Source organism: Takifugu rubripes, chromosome 13, assembly GCF_901000725.2.
Source record: "Takifugu rubripes chromosome 13, fTakRub1.2, whole genome shotgun sequence".
NCBI classification, from domain to species: Eukaryota; Metazoa; Chordata; class Actinopteri; order Tetraodontiformes; family Tetraodontidae; genus Takifugu; species Takifugu rubripes.
This window is the reverse complement of record NC_042297.1, coordinates 2,427,641-2,442,640: the sequence shown is the minus strand read 5'-3', so window position 1 is coordinate 2,442,640 and position 15,000 is coordinate 2,427,641. Positions and strand designations below refer to the sequence as shown.

At 46.2% G+C, this 15,000-nt stretch overlaps 1 protein-coding gene across 2 annotated transcripts in view; it reads right to left on the bottom strand.

Moving 5' to 3' along the window:
* The window catches only part of dpy19l3 (dpy-19 like C-mannosyltransferase 3), a 34,159-nt gene that overhangs the window by 16,095 nt on the left and 3,064 nt on the right, over positions 1–15,000 (bottom strand). Inside the window, exons 1-12 of one of the 2 annotated variants that reach the window (XM_029846261.1) lie at positions 11,180–12,303; positions 9,358–9,448; positions 8,063–8,184; positions 7,797–7,942; positions 6,784–6,907; positions 5,070–5,204; positions 4,725–4,856; positions 3,760–3,861; positions 3,548–3,621; positions 2,527–2,688; positions 1,497–1,613; positions 665–776 (exon numbers count right to left, since the gene is read on the bottom strand). In XM_029846261.1, coding sequence (XP_029702121.1) covers positions 665–776; positions 1,497–1,613; positions 2,527–2,688; positions 3,548–3,621; positions 3,760–3,861; positions 4,725–4,856; positions 5,070–5,204; positions 6,784–6,907; positions 7,797–7,942; positions 8,063–8,184; positions 9,358–9,448; positions 11,180–11,491 — 1,629 coding nt within the window. In that variant the 5' untranslated portion in view covers positions 11,492–12,303. Of the gene's footprint in view, positions 1–664; positions 777–1,496; positions 1,614–2,526; positions 2,689–3,547; positions 3,622–3,759; positions 3,862–4,724; positions 4,857–5,069; positions 5,205–6,783; positions 6,908–7,796; positions 7,943–8,062; positions 8,185–9,357; positions 9,449–11,179; positions 12,304–15,000 lie in introns of those variants that run through there. The other variant, XM_029846262.1, reaches the window with a different exon arrangement.

Sequence of the window (15,000 nt, the reverse complement as noted above, 5' to 3'; positions counted from 1 at the left end):
CAGATTTAGGCAAACATGTACATAAGAATGAAGAGAAGCAGAGCCAGATAATGGTTAATAGTGAGCATCATTCATTAGCTGATCAGGCTACAGTCAGGTTAGACCACACTGCCACCTAGCGGACGCCACAGGAACTGCGTGGTTTAACCTGGGCAGGGGTCGTGAAGGTGGCGTTCGTCCAGAGACCCAGGTTTATCTGAGCTAGCCTTCTAAAAGTAGTGATCAGCTAAATACAGGAAATCCTGGAATATCTCCCGTGTTTGGCTGCAATGAGGGGCACTTTGCTTCGTGACCGGTTCTTTCCTCAGTTCCCAGGTGGATGGAGCAAAAAAAAAAAGATGTTGTCCCCATATCAATGTCATTATCATATAACAACCAGGACTGAACAGCTGAATACTGACAGAAAGGTCAGACAGTTTTGTTACTATGTATCAGTCAGTATATTTCTATATGCACAAGAATGTATGTTTTTCTTTAGCAGCACTGATTTAATGTTGCTTTCCAGACACAAAAGCACAAAAAAATACATTTATTGCGTACAGATGTTCTGCGAACCCCCTACTTTATATAAAAGATACAGTGAAATAAACAAGGGTGAGAATATGTTAGAGCAGAATCCAAAAGTCTGCTTTATGCTAAACGTTCAGTTGTTATGGAGCCATACCAGAATTTTGCTGTTACAGCGGAGCGTGCCGAGAAGCAGAGTCCATGCCTCCTTCCCACACACACCATAGGCTGCGACCACACACATATGGCCGGTCCAAATGTATTTCATCCTGGAACAAACAATACCACACCATGTTCAATCCATGAGCAGAGCACATCGCATTCAAACCAGACACCAGTGAACTGGGGGAGTCGAACCCGGGCCCACATTTCTAACGGAGGTGCTGGTTTTGTCCCAGTTCGAGCGAGTGAAATCATCTGAAAAATTGTTGACAGGTAGGGCCGTGAAGCCGGCGGAGGCGGAAACACATTAATTTGCTTTTCAATTTAAAGAAGCTGCGATGCAGAAATATGTGGCTCTTTGCACTTTTTGCTGCTCGATCTTCATCAGCATCTTAGAAAAAGCTCTGGGATCAGTCGATTTCTGGCTCGCCGGTGTGAAAATCTCCCAATCAGCACTTAAATCTCTACGCGTGAGGCTGCGCGGCGTGAAACATTGATGTTTTCTATTGACGACGGCGTTAAAATGGAAGAGGGCACCAGCCGCTTCGAAACACCCCTAAGGTAAAATAAATGCAGAATTTAGTTTATTTGACTCTATGTGACAAGAAAACAACATGCAAAAGCAACTAAACGACCTCCCCGACGTTAATCTCCAGATAATTTCCTCAGTTCAATTTTAGAATATGGACTGTTGGTGCTGGATGAGCTCAGCACCTCAACACATATTAGGCTAATCAGGAGATACTGAAGTTCACCTGAAGAACCCAGACCAGCAAATGAAACCAGATTGGACCCGCAGGCGGGTGTGTCCACGTGTTTATGTTCACCTCATAGTGCTAAAAGCCAGAAGCCCATAGAAGAGGGTGTGCAGCAGGTTGTAGGCCACATCTGGGCGGAAGAGCTCTTGCGCTCCTCGCTTCTGCTCGGGCGAACGTCCCGTCGACCTGCCGGGGGACAGCGAGACAAAAGACAACCCTGATCCATAAAACATGACAGGCTGCTGCTCCAGAGTGTTTCTGATGAGCAGCCCCTCAGCTGCTGCTATTCCCATTTCATTAGTAGACCGCGTACAAGCTGCTGTGATGCGCAGGGACCAATATTTCTGTCTGCAGGAGGCAGCACAAAGAAGCAGGTAGACGCCCGCAGGCGCTCGTGTCACTTCAATGATTTTGGCCTTGTGCAACAAACGGCTTCCACTTGAATACAAATGGAAAATGCTCGCGAGATGAAATGGCTGAAATGAGATATAATAAACAAGCGGTTCTTTGCGGAGAGAGGTTCGACTTTAAGCTCTCCGGAGGGTGCGATGATGTGTTAATGAGAGGGGTTCGCGCTGGCGCTCACCTCGCCCCGCGGGCGCGTGAAGCTTCGGGAGGATCAGGCGGAATGTTTGAACAGCGGCGTCCCTAATCTGCAGCCGCGGTTTCTTTGTTTTCAAGCGAGCCCGCCTTTATTCGGGCCAAGCGCTGGACAAACGTATTCAGTCAAAGCTCAAAAAGTTTCCCCGACTTGCTCTTATGAAGTCGAGGCTGTAAATTCAAGAGCGCTTTTACGCTTTTACAATTAGGATAATGAGTTATAAATGCAACTCTGATGTTGGAACTTAAATAATCGGATCATTTGAAGCTAGAGTTGTGAAGTTTTTCTATTTATAATGTCCATTTAAGGGCCATTTAAGAAATGGAAACATCCAAGAATTATTGGTCTGCATATTCTATTTTGGTTCTTTTTTAACTTGTTATTGTCATTAAAACTATCCAATCACGCGGTGGTAGTAGATGAGTTTATCTCACCGTGGAGGCAGGAACGAGAAGCGTGGAGAGAATAAGAGGATCATATTTGCTAAGAGGTGGTCACCTCTTCATGCTGTGCAGAGCAGCCGCTGCCATGGCGCCCCCCAGCAGCAGCAGGGCGAGGCCGTACGGGTGCAGCAGCAGGGTGCCGGCCAGCCGCTCCAGGGTGTCCAGGGGCAGCAGACCAAAGGCTTCCTCACACAGGTAGAGACCGGCATCAAAATCCCTGACCAAGGCGTCAGAAAAGGGAAAAAGATGTCACACCGGCGTTCCATGGATACCGTTTCTACTAAATGCCCACTTCCTCTCGTTAATACGGGCACATTTTAGGATCTGTTTCACATTAGGGTAAGGATCTAAGTGTTCCTATTAAGATGAAGCTGGACGATCAACCCGGCATTAAAGAAACACCTTAGGATCCGGATCCACACATAAAGGTGGACGAGGCTGATTTCTAGATGGACGTTTACGTTGGCAAACAAAGCGGACCTCCATTTTTATGTGAGGCTCGATAAAGAACAAGGAAAAAATGGACAGAAATGGAATTTATCACTTTAATAAGGCAGGAATGTAACAAACATAAGCGTGCACTTAATTCCGCCTGTAATCAAAAGCTGCAGTGACTAAGTCATTGAACTGAGGTTTGAGGTCTCGCAAAACACAGAAGCCAGCAACTAAAATAATGATGCAGTCTGGGAGGAAACACGAGCAGCGAGCGAGAGCAACAGGACGAGGGGAGATAAAGCACAGTGAGTGTGTCACGCTGCAAAGCCTCCTGAATAATTGAAGGGCCGGTTGTGTGACTTTGGCTCGTGAGCCGTTTTATCTGCCACCCAGGAGCTGCTTAACGGACGCGAGTGTGTGATGGACGAGAGGACCCGCTGTCGCCCCGACATCTATTATTCACACACGCAATAATGCCGCTCCTCTGCAAATTATACACTCATACGGGATCAACTCTGGGGGCGACGATGGGACGAGGTCGCGTACACCTGCGCGCTCGCGAGCGCGCCAGCGGTCTGCTGGTCAAACACAGAAGCAGAACGTGTGTGTGTGTGTGTGTGTGTGTGTGGGGGGGGGCCTACCTCGTCAGCCCCAGGCCAAACTTTGACTTGATGAATTTATAGATGTGTTCATCGGACCTCAGTTGCAGAATTGTCTGTAAACAAACCACAAGCAGCGATGGAGAAAATTTCGAAGAAAAGCAGAAGATAAAACCACAACGTGATGTCGTTAAAGCTTTGATTAAGAGGGAAGCTGCGGGAAAAGGATGGGAGGAGCGAGAGAGGAGCAGCACCTTGGCCAGGTAGTTGATGATGGAGGTGAGGAGGAGGACCAGGGCGGTGTGGAGAAGCAGTTTGGCCAGGCGAACCAGCAGGCTCCCCGTTTTCAGAGCAGGCTGCCAAAAAAAAGACATAAAATCCACCGTAAGAGGACGGACGGACCATCGGCCTCACCGCGGGCCCTCTCCTGAGCCCGGGACACTACAAGGGCGTGGTCACAACAGACTTGAAATTACTCCGATGTAAGTCTAAGAGTATTAATGTTTCGCTTTCCTAAGTGACAATGGAGCCTCCAATTAACTCAGTTGGCAGTTTTTGGGGGGCTGTTCACTGTTCATCAACATTAAGGTGGGCAGGAAAACGTCCCATTTCTGGGAGAGTTAGGCAGGCCTGCCCTTTTTCTTTAGACAGGTAATAATATGGAGACATTACAATTGTAATGTCCGTCTAAATATACGATTTGAATCTCCAAAACTCCACGCCCACAGTGTTTGGAGCTGCTGCCTCCTGTGTCCAATGATTTAAACATATCGGCCTGAAAAGTGAGGAGACAGCAGCTGTTAATATTTAATGCCTGACAGTTAGCTGATAAACTCCTGAGGAAACTAGTCAAAGGTGAGTCTCACAGATGATTTCCTGCACCGCTGAATTATTCACTTTATTCGCAGGAAAATAAAAAAGCCGATCTGTCGCGCCGCTTCACTTCCCTGGATTTGCTGGAATTGAATATTTCAGATTTCAGAAATAATCACTCGGCAGGTTAAAGTGTTGCCGCGAGCTCCTTTCTGGATCGTTATTTTAATCTTTTGATTTGAGAAATACAACGGAGCTCATTCATTGGTCGATGCCAGATGTGTGGAAATGAGGGGCCGCGTAGAAAACCTTCAAATGTGCGCCAGCGCTGTCACATTAGGTGACTTCTAGAAGTGTTCCCGTGACCCAACAAACAGGAAAACGAGTCTGTGAGAGAGAAACCAACCTGGCAGCGTCTAACGAAGAGCGCAGCCATGATGAAGCTCAGGACCAGTGACCCCAGTAGCATGGAGTTACAGAACTGGAGGAGCCACACACTCAGCAGACCGCTCACTTGAGTGAGATAGAGAGTGGTCACCTAAGCAAACATAAACTCACAATTAACGGCAGAAAATGCTAATTCCTGTGACATCCTGAAGGATTAAAAGCTTTAGAGCCCTGAACCCCCACTAATGCAACAGCAAATATAAAGGTTTAGAAAGAATAAAGTCTGTTATTTCACTCAAAGGGGCTGAAAGGAATTCATTTTGACTTATTCTTCGGGTCTTTCCGGCGATTATCGTAGCCATACCTGCGTAGTTGTCAAGAAATCGAGGCAGTCAAGCGTGTAAATGACGAGAGCCTGAACAAGAAGGATGAACTGGTTGAACTGCCACGTCAGGCAGAAGGAGAAGGTCGTCACGTACATCAACCACACCATCACCTTCTGGGGGCGGAAACAGAGCGGGACGGAAGAGAGGAGTTGGTTCAACTATCGCCACTAACGAGTAGAGTTGGAAACGGTTTTAATGTCACACTTATGGCCGGTGGCTAAAAGAATTAGATGCTTTTTCATGATTTATGCAGAAGGAAGAACCTGAGCGGCGGTTGAAGTGCAGACGTCCTGCTTTAATTCAAAGGTTTGGACCATTTAGGAAGGAACCATTTCGTTCAACGTAAGTGGACATTAAGATTAGCATAAATAAAATGCTGATTCCATCCGTCCCTATTTGTGCAGCTCTTTACAACGTCCTAATTGGTGGTTTTACATACGTAAAACATTAAAATTGCCTACAGATAAAACACACAGCGCTTTTTTTTTGCATATTTGCTACTCTTGAATGTTTCAGATCATTACAAAAATGTTAATGTTAGTTGAGGAAAACCCGAGTAAACAAACGGGATCTTCTGCAAACTAAAATCAGAGCCTTTATTCAGGGAGGGAGCAGTGGTGCCCCAGGAGTGGTCGGCCAAGTCTCGCCAGGACGGATGAGACTTGTGTGCGCCCCATCGTAGCTATAGCGGCTACAGGAAGTCATGCTCAGGGATTTTCACTATTTCTTACATCATGAAAAGTGAAACCTAAAACAGGAACATCAGTGTTGACGCGCTTTGCTGTCGCACGCGTGCAGCATGTTGGAGCAGAAATGAGACCCGTGAGGTCCGAAGAACGGCCCGAAGAGCCCGTAGCGAGACCCAAGAACCCAAACGATCAGTCTGACTGTGTGGACATGGAAGATTCACCTCAGTGAAAGACACACGTGGCCTTACTCACAGCCTGGGGGCCGCTCGGGTGTGTTTACGGAGGCCCCGTCCTGCCTTTCATGTGCCCTTCCTTCAGAAGAAGGTGCGAAATCATAAATAAATCGGGGACATAAATTGTTCTCCAGTCTGGAAGCAGCCATGGCAAAATCCCTCCCTCCGCTGTGGAGCGTCTCATCAGTCCAGAGAAACAAGCAACAGGTGAGGCGATCCTGTCTCCAGCTGCCAGTTAGACGACAAACGGCAGCGTTTTGAAGCAGCCGCAGCCAGGAGAGGGAAGCCAGGCTGACTCTAATGCTCAGGGCATTCCAACGATCAAGCCGGGGGCTTGTTAAAGCAAGAAAACCTTCATTTTTAATGTTGAGAATGTCAGAGCACCATACCGTGGCCGCCCTAGCGAGGTGGGAACGCTGCCAGAATAAAGTGTTCGGGTGGTTTCTTTCCTCAAACGCTTTGTATTATATCCACATTTCTATTTGATGTCCACAGATTCTGTTTTCATGGCTGGATCAGGTGATTTATTTTTGTTTTGACTCAGTTTGTGTTTGTCGAATGGTCATCCATATTTTTTTCCACCTTCTTTTAGCCGTGGACACAACCATTTTCCCAGTGCTCCTTCTGGATCCTGCTCTGGAAACACTCTGTTCATTAAGGGAAAATGGTGAACAGATAATCACAGGCCTCCCTCCCACTTCTAAAGCTTGCCCATCCGTCACCTTGGACTCTTTTATTTGATCATATGACAACTGTGGGCTGGTGTGTACCTGCTGGAGGGCGCTCAGATGCGGCCTGAGGTAGCAGGTGATGGCCGCGACCTGTAGAGCCAAGAAGGGCAGAGACCAGTTCTCTCTGAGGGAGATGGTGAACTCCACACGAGTTGTATCTACCCTGAAAAGAAGTGAGACACAAAAGGCAAATAAGGACCTGCCTGTGCGACACATGTAGCCCGAAGACTGGACAGGAATAAAATAATAACCTCACAGCCGTTATAAACTAGCTAAACAACTAGAAGACACCTTCCGGTATGGAAGTGGTTTGCATGGTTGTTGTCTGGTTCCCTGGCTTTTATTGATCTGGTGCTGAGTGAGGGGCCCTGAGCCAGTATTTGATCAATGGCAGACCTTTGGTATTGATTGATGGTGCTGAGATCACCTTTTGTCCAGTCAGACGATGACCTTCTGCCCCTCGTGTTTCCCCATGCAGCTGCTGGGTCCGCTCCGTGCCATCAGGCAGCTCTGCCCCTTCAGTCGGGCTCAGCTTACCTACCGTTGACTGCACGCCTGGTTTACAAATATCATCGCTGCAGACCCTGGTAGCATAGATTTCTGACTCAATATCTTACTTATTCTTAAAATACAGCTGTCAATGGTGGCACAGGGCATGTTATTGGTAAACGCCACCCCTGATAGCCATGTGGGCCATTAGCCTTTAGTTGCTCTCTAGTATCTTCTCCACAGCCACCCAGAGTGGTCTTTGAAAACACCCCTTCAGCCATCTTATCATTAAAAACTGGCAGAGAAACTGACCTTTGAACCTCTCTCATTTTAACAAACAGGAGCAAGTGCAAACTGGGCCAGAAGGCAACAGTTTGTCCTTTAACAGAGTGTAGAAATTACCCCGGCAACACGACTCCGTCAGCCTGACTTTCCCACTCATAAGTGGCTGTATTTCCCTGGTTTTCAAGGAAAACAATGACCATTAAATAACACTGTCCACTTCTGATTGAAGAGGATTCCTATTTGGAGAATGCATCTATTTTTAGGGGTAAATTACTCACCTGTTGAGAATGTACCACACTCCGGCTAGCGCCCCAGCGAGCCAGGAACCAGAGAGAAGCCACGCCGTGAGGTACAGGGCGATCACATACACCGCTTGGAGTGAGAACACGGTGTAGATGTAGAAATACACCGGCTCCAGATATGACTGGGACAAACACGGAGGCCAAGGTTGGGGTAAGGCACTTGGGAGCTTGGAGGTGTTTCTAAAGTTTAGCGTTTATTGATGTTTGCTTCAAGTCTGTTGGAAATAAATGTGTTGAGTTACCTGGATGGGCAAGAACCTGTAGAGAACACTCAAAAAGACCTCTTGGTAGATGTTCATTCGTTGGAGGAGATTAATTGTCCTCTTGGATTCTGTCAAGTTGTCGTTGGTCAATTCAAAGAGCCCTATGAAAGAAAACACACACACACTTCATTGTACTTGTGAGGACCTGCATGGCCATTATATATTCCCTAACCTCAACCTTAAAACCAAGTCTTAGCCCCCAAACAGACTTTGAATTTGTCAGGACCAAAGTGTCCTCAAATGTCTCACACACGCTCGGACACACCAAGTGTTTTATTCCCAGGAGCTTTAAGAGGGAGCTTTTCTGTTTACCAATAAAAACATCACAGTTATGTTTCCAAAATTCTGAAACCGCACACGGTTCTGATTGCATCAAAGTCCTCAATTGCTAAAAGCAGAACGCTGAACCATCGGTGCAATCGTCCACAGATCCGCTTCATCGATTCCTTTGGTGACATCACTTCCTGTGCTGCACGACCACAACTAGTTCCAAACATTCTAATTTACATCTGCTCATGATAATACATATGAATGCAAAGATGCTTCTTTTTGGTCCAGTCCACACAAACTAATACAGGACAGCATTTGTCTCCATCAGCAAGGATTTAGGTAGGAACTTCCTCACAGATAATTAGACATTTTCCCCATTTTTTATTCTCTGCTGTATGCAGATTTTGTACAAGTGAATGCTTCAGAATGTTAAATATTCACTCCTATTCCTCTAAAGGTTAATTAAGTCCAACCCACGCCATTTAGGAACGGTTCATTAGGTTTTATACCTTGCAGAAAGGCGGGAGGGGACTACGCTAGGAAACATCTGAACACATACATGAGCGCTGGATTTGCTAATTCCACCATTTATACCCGGTCCCTACTCCTGTCTTTCATCTGCTTCTTCACTTTTACAAAGAGAAATGGGACTTGTGTGAATAGATGTGTAAAGTGAAACGATGAGCTCTAATTGTTATAAGGGAATTAAAAGGTATAAATGGCATATTTTAGTAGCAATGTTTGTGTTTGGCTGCAGGCGTAATGCAAATTGATTGAATTGCTGTTTTTAAAAAAAAATAAGATTAGGATTCAGTGAACATATCCTAAAAAAAGCAATAATAATAATAAAAAAGGCCCAGCGATGCTGCTAAAACAGCAGGAGGGAGGTTTCAGATCCACACAGATCATTCATTGCATAATTCTTATAGTTTCCCTGGTTACTGCTAATACTGCCGCTGCTCACTAATGGCGTATAAACCAAACTCCCCACAGAAAATGGATACCTTGCTGTACGGATGGAGCTTGTAGCATTTGCTTGAAGTAGGAGTAGTACAGTCCACATTCTGTCCTAAAGGAGATCTCTCGCTCCACCTCCTGAGGGGACAACCAAAAATGGGGTTAACTGGAGCCAGACGGTTCCATTTTCTGTAATAGAGATCACATAAATGCTGGTAAAACATGACAGAAACCCAAGCAAAGCATCTCACACCCTGGTAATCCTCATCAGTGCCGCTATAAGCCAGGTAGAGCAGTTTGGGAGCTTAAGACTGGGAAACGTCTTTAGACTAGATTTACCCGCTTGTCATGTAACATTACTGTCCAAAAAAACGGGAAAATGGCTGCAGGAAAGTAGTCCTTGTGGACGGCACTGACAAAAACAGAAATCGCTGATAATTCAAATTAAAAACGCCATGACTGTATTCTAGATTTGTAGAATTCGATTTGAAAAAGAAAAGAAAAATGGCCTCAGTGAATATTGATGGCAGCAGCTGCAGCTCCCTAAAACAACTAGTACAATCCTCTTAGCACATTTACTATGTGTTGAAAACCAAATCTACTATCTTTATAATAAACAAAAAACTCAGTTTAATACAATCATAGGTGAAACGGATGCAATATCTAAACATTCGGAATCGCTCTGGCAGGTTTAAAGCACTCAAAGTAATACACAAAAGCAATTAGAGGAATGAGCGTTTGTCCTCAAAAGGCCACATGCTACATATTTTATTACTTAGAAAAAGACAGACAAATACCATGATTGGAAATTCTATTATTGTTCTAAGCTGGCATCTATTGTAGACACAAATGCCAGCACCACTCATATCCCAGCTGTTTCTATATCTGTATATTAAAGATGATAAAGCAGTTTAAGGCCCTTTAATTCTGTTATTACCTCAGCCAAGGTAAGTTTAAGATATACGTCTGTCGGCAAAATAAGTCAAAACAATATGAACAAATTTGAATGGAATCCTCAGGAAGTGTTGCTAATGAGCTCACTAAATTTTGCTGATGTTCCAGATACCAGATGAACCTTTAATAATCCAAAGCTCACAGCAGAGCTTTTGATTACTAAGCAACCCCCGATGTTATATACCCGTGTTTGACGACTGCCTACAGACAGGATACACTACAGGAATGAGGTCTCTCATCAAACTAATGTTCAGATTTCTGCACTGTAAAAGAAAACCATTAAATACATCATGGCTTTAGCACTCCATGTCTGAATGATCCAAACTTTAAAAACAAATGCAACACAATTACACCGCGGACGCGCTGCTCTAATTGGCTTTTACCAGTAGAGGGCAAAGCGGTTCTTTACACCCCTGCTTATGAACCACTTTTAGAGGAGTTGCTTTTCCATTAATGGGCTGTGGGAGGAAGCCGGAGTACTCGGAAACAACATGCAAACTCCGCACAACAAAGTTCCTGGCACCCCTGGGATTCAAACCCGGAACCTTCTCGCTAGGAGCCGCACATCCTTTTGATCACGAGCTCATCGCAGCGCCAGCATGGAAAGGCAAATAGAACCATTCACACCCGGGGGCAACTTGAATTCGCCGATGTGCTTCGTCCCCTTTTTGAACAGTGGGAGGAAGACGGACCCGTCCAGAACCCCAGGCGGGGGGAGAGCATGCAAACTCTAGCCAGAAAGGCTCCCACATTTACTGAACAAAAAAACCTTCATCCACGTTGAAAGCGACGACCCATCTGAATTTCCTACGCTGTAACGCCAACGCTTGAGAAACAGGAAAACGCTCTTTTCTTCGGAGAATAACGAAGAACTTAATTTCCCCGGACGGGCAGCCCGTCCCGGGTGACTCTTACCGTGAGCTCTGAGAACCAAAGCAGGTTCTCATGTAAAGAATTGACACACCAGGCTTGAGTCGATGCCAGCAGCCCAGCCAGCAACAGCCCTGCTGCTATGGAAACCAAATGTTGCCATGGCCACAGTTCTGACTTGCAGCGAGTGCTGGATCTTCTGTTGCTGGACGCCTCCCCGGTGTCCACCTCTGATGTGGCTGGAGACCCTTTCGCAGACCATAGTGCGCTAGTGCTGCGTCGCTCTGTTCCAGCGTTCTCAGAGAGGCCCACGCCAGGCGGCGGCTCGCACGACTTGGCTCTCTTACGAAGAACCATCACTTGAAAAGACGGAAACGACGAAAAAAGTCGGGGATGCTTTGATGTAGTGAATCCAGGTAGGTAAACAGCATGCTTCTGGGTGGCACCACAGAGCTAATCCACGTCCATTACGTCAATAATTGTAAATGCGGTTGGTCTTTTTTATTCCTTGAAGTCTTTCCAAATAAATTAGCTTTTTTTTTTTTTAATCGCTTCAAGTTCCTCGCCAAAGGAAATATGCAAAAGTTTTCTCTCAGGGACTGAGCAGCTGATTTTCTTTCCAATCCATCTTTTAAGTTTGCTCAAGGCAAAATGAGCCTTGGCGTTTCACCAAGAACCGAGATGAGGTCGCTAATCCTTAGTTTAAATGAAGGTCAATGAGGGGAGGCCCCGTAAAAGAGTTCACCAACTGCCTATTACCCTAAAAGCTTCCTTCTTAAAAGGCAACAGTCTCCTTCTCTGCCGTCCTCAGCGTTTCTTCTTTATGGATCTTTGAACAACTCCCATCCCATTGATGCTGTGCTCAAAAAATCCACTCGAAAGGGCTCCATCCAGCAGAGGCCTTCCCACATCCTCCATCTGGTTTAGGCCGCGCAGAGCCCAAATACGGACAAACTCGAGCATCCTCAGTGGAGCCTCGGAAATGAAAGCCTCCCGTCCAAATGAGACTGAGCCACGGGGCTGTGAATATCTGAAAATTCTGGAGATAACTGGAGCCGCCAGTGGGAGGGAGAAGGAGTTAACGACTGGTGACCCGTCTATAAAAACACACATGCACACAGGGAAAGAATAGGATGGGCCGGGGGTTGGGCGTAGCAAGAACATGCTGGAACATCATCTGGAAAATACAGGGAACATTTGCCTGAGCGCTTGTGGACCTGGAACTCGTACGCTATGACTGCATATCTGCAATTAGCTGCATGAGGCATTTCTGTGTCTGACTGGTGATAATAACCCTTAATTATAAAAGAGAACAAACAACGAGATCCTGCTCCGGTCAAAGAGATCATTCTCCAAACAGAACCACGGATTCTTCCAACAGCCTGAAGTAAAGGCTGACCAAACCAGCAACAAGAACAACAAAGTCTCGACATCGTGCAGGCAAAAATCCCAGCTGACAAATGACTTTCCAGCATGTGTCACGGTCTTTTCCATCCTATTCGACCACACGGGAGCACATGTGGCTGATAAACAGCGAGTGGAAAAGTGAGCACGAGCCAGGGAATGACTCTCTACGGGCAGGAAACCCAAGACTTCATCTATCCCGGCCGAGAGCGCAGCAGGAAGCAGCGCACGGAAAGGGAGCATCTCCTGGCACCGTGACAGACGCCTAACAGCTAAATTAGTGCTCCACTGCCATTTGGACTGGACTGGATCATCAAACTCTCTGTTGAAATTGCCCTAAACGGCAGAAATCCATGAACAAGTTAAGCTGGATTAACACATGTGGGTAAGAGGCAGGACTCCCGCTCATTAGTGATGATTGCACCGATGACATCACACATTAGCCTACAGCGCTAATCGCTGGTTGCAGCTGAAAGAGAGGACCTCCAGCTGGGTTCTGTCCTGCACCAGGGAGGTCCTGTGTCTGAAGGAGCCACGCAGAAACACCTCCAGATGGTTCCGTGGGCCTCTGCCCCTGCTCCAGTTGTCTTTTCTGCATATCCAATTGGTTTAAAACAAATACAACAATCTGTGCGCGTAATGTTAGTATTAATTAGTGGCATTAAGCTTCGGTTGAATTCAAAGTGCAACTTACGGCATCTGTTGTACGAAGCTAAATGGAAAAGAACATCTGTTCCCATTTCACACTCGGTTTATTGAACTATTTATGCACGTTACATCAGCTTTTAATGGTTCACAAGTCGACGTGGCGGCGATAAAGTCCGCAGCATCCTGGGGAACGTGGGGCTAGGCTCTACTTGTTGTTCATGATGTTAAGAGGTTAGAACACACCCTGCATGAGATCAAGCATGCAGCATGTCTTTCAGAAGTCTAATAAGCACTGACTTAATCCACAATTAATTAATTGAGAAAAACATCGAGGCAAATGCGGTCTGATGTTTTTGGTCTTTCGGTTGGGGCATCTGTGCGTGCTGCGAGGCAGAGGTGGGGTTTTTAATCAGCGCGTCCTGGCTTTGCTAACGGGATTATGCAAAAGCAGAGCGAGGTGTGACCGTGGATTTTACCAGATTCATGTCTTGGAAAGAGCTGAAACAGATTACCGAGACATTTTCAACGCTGGGAACAAAGCAATCGGACCTCCGCCAAGCAGGTACAGCAAAACCAAACACTCCCGTTGTACTTGGAATGTCTTCAGTGAGTTTATCTGCCCCCACATGTTGCTATTTGATCAGTGGCAGATTACAGACTATGATTCCAATTAGAGAATCAAGGCACATGGAGAGATGTGGGTTGGCTTCCTTCAAAGACGGGGGGGCAAATTAAAAGAAAGTGTACAGGTTAAACAGGAAGATTTTCTACCTTTAAAATAAACGGTGATGACTCTCTGCAACCATTAAATGAGTGTGTAAAAGATTTTTAAAAAGTACGGGTGGAAAAGAATGTCTTAAATCCATCCATCCATCCTCTACCGCTCATCCGGGGTCGGGTCGCGGGGGCAGCAGCCCAAGAAGAGAAGCCCAGACTTCCCTCTCCCCAGCTACTTCTTCCAGCTCATCCGGGGGGATTAAATCTTAATTAAATTAATTAAATGTCTTAAATCTGGACAATAAAAAGACAAACTGCTCAGATTTTCACTTCAAATATTTGTCCTCCTGTCAAAAACCTCGGCGTGACCCTCGGCAGCGCCTTGGAATTCGACCCACGGGTCGGTTCAGCCGTTAAAAACAGCTTTTTTCAACTTGTTTTCGGCTTCTGGCAAAGGTCAAAGGTTATCTGCCTCCCACATACTCTGAAGAGGTCGCCGCTGCTTTGGTTCCAGCACAGCTTGATTGTAGTTATTCCTCGTACGTTGGTGCTGACCAGTCACCTACAGCTCGGTCACAGCTGCCCGTCTCCTCACGTGCACGTGGCCTCGACCACATCTGGTCTGACCTCACTCCAGTTCAATGGAGGATTATTTTTGGACTTTTGTTGCTAAGGTTTAAAGCCTTACATGTGCTGGAGATCCAGTAAAAATCTCTGAGGCTTTGTCAGACCAGGCTGAGGTCTAAAGGGGGCCGAGCCCTAAGTGTGCCCCCCCCCGGGCGGAGCATCGGGGGTTGCTTAATGATCAAAGCCCCTTGGCTATGAGACCTTCCTGGGCCCATGATCAACATTTACTGATAAGTTCATTACAATTTTAATGACAGACAGACAGACAGGCAGACAGACAGACAGGCAGGCAGGCAGACAGACAGACAGACAGGCAGGCAGACAGACAGACAGACAGACAGGCAGGCAGACAGACGTAATAAATCTGAATGAGAAAATAGCTAAAAGTCAATAATATAAGAAAAAAAACATATGCCAACCTGATTTGTGTGCAATGTTGGAAGGAATTCCCTCTTGAAATAGAAATAACT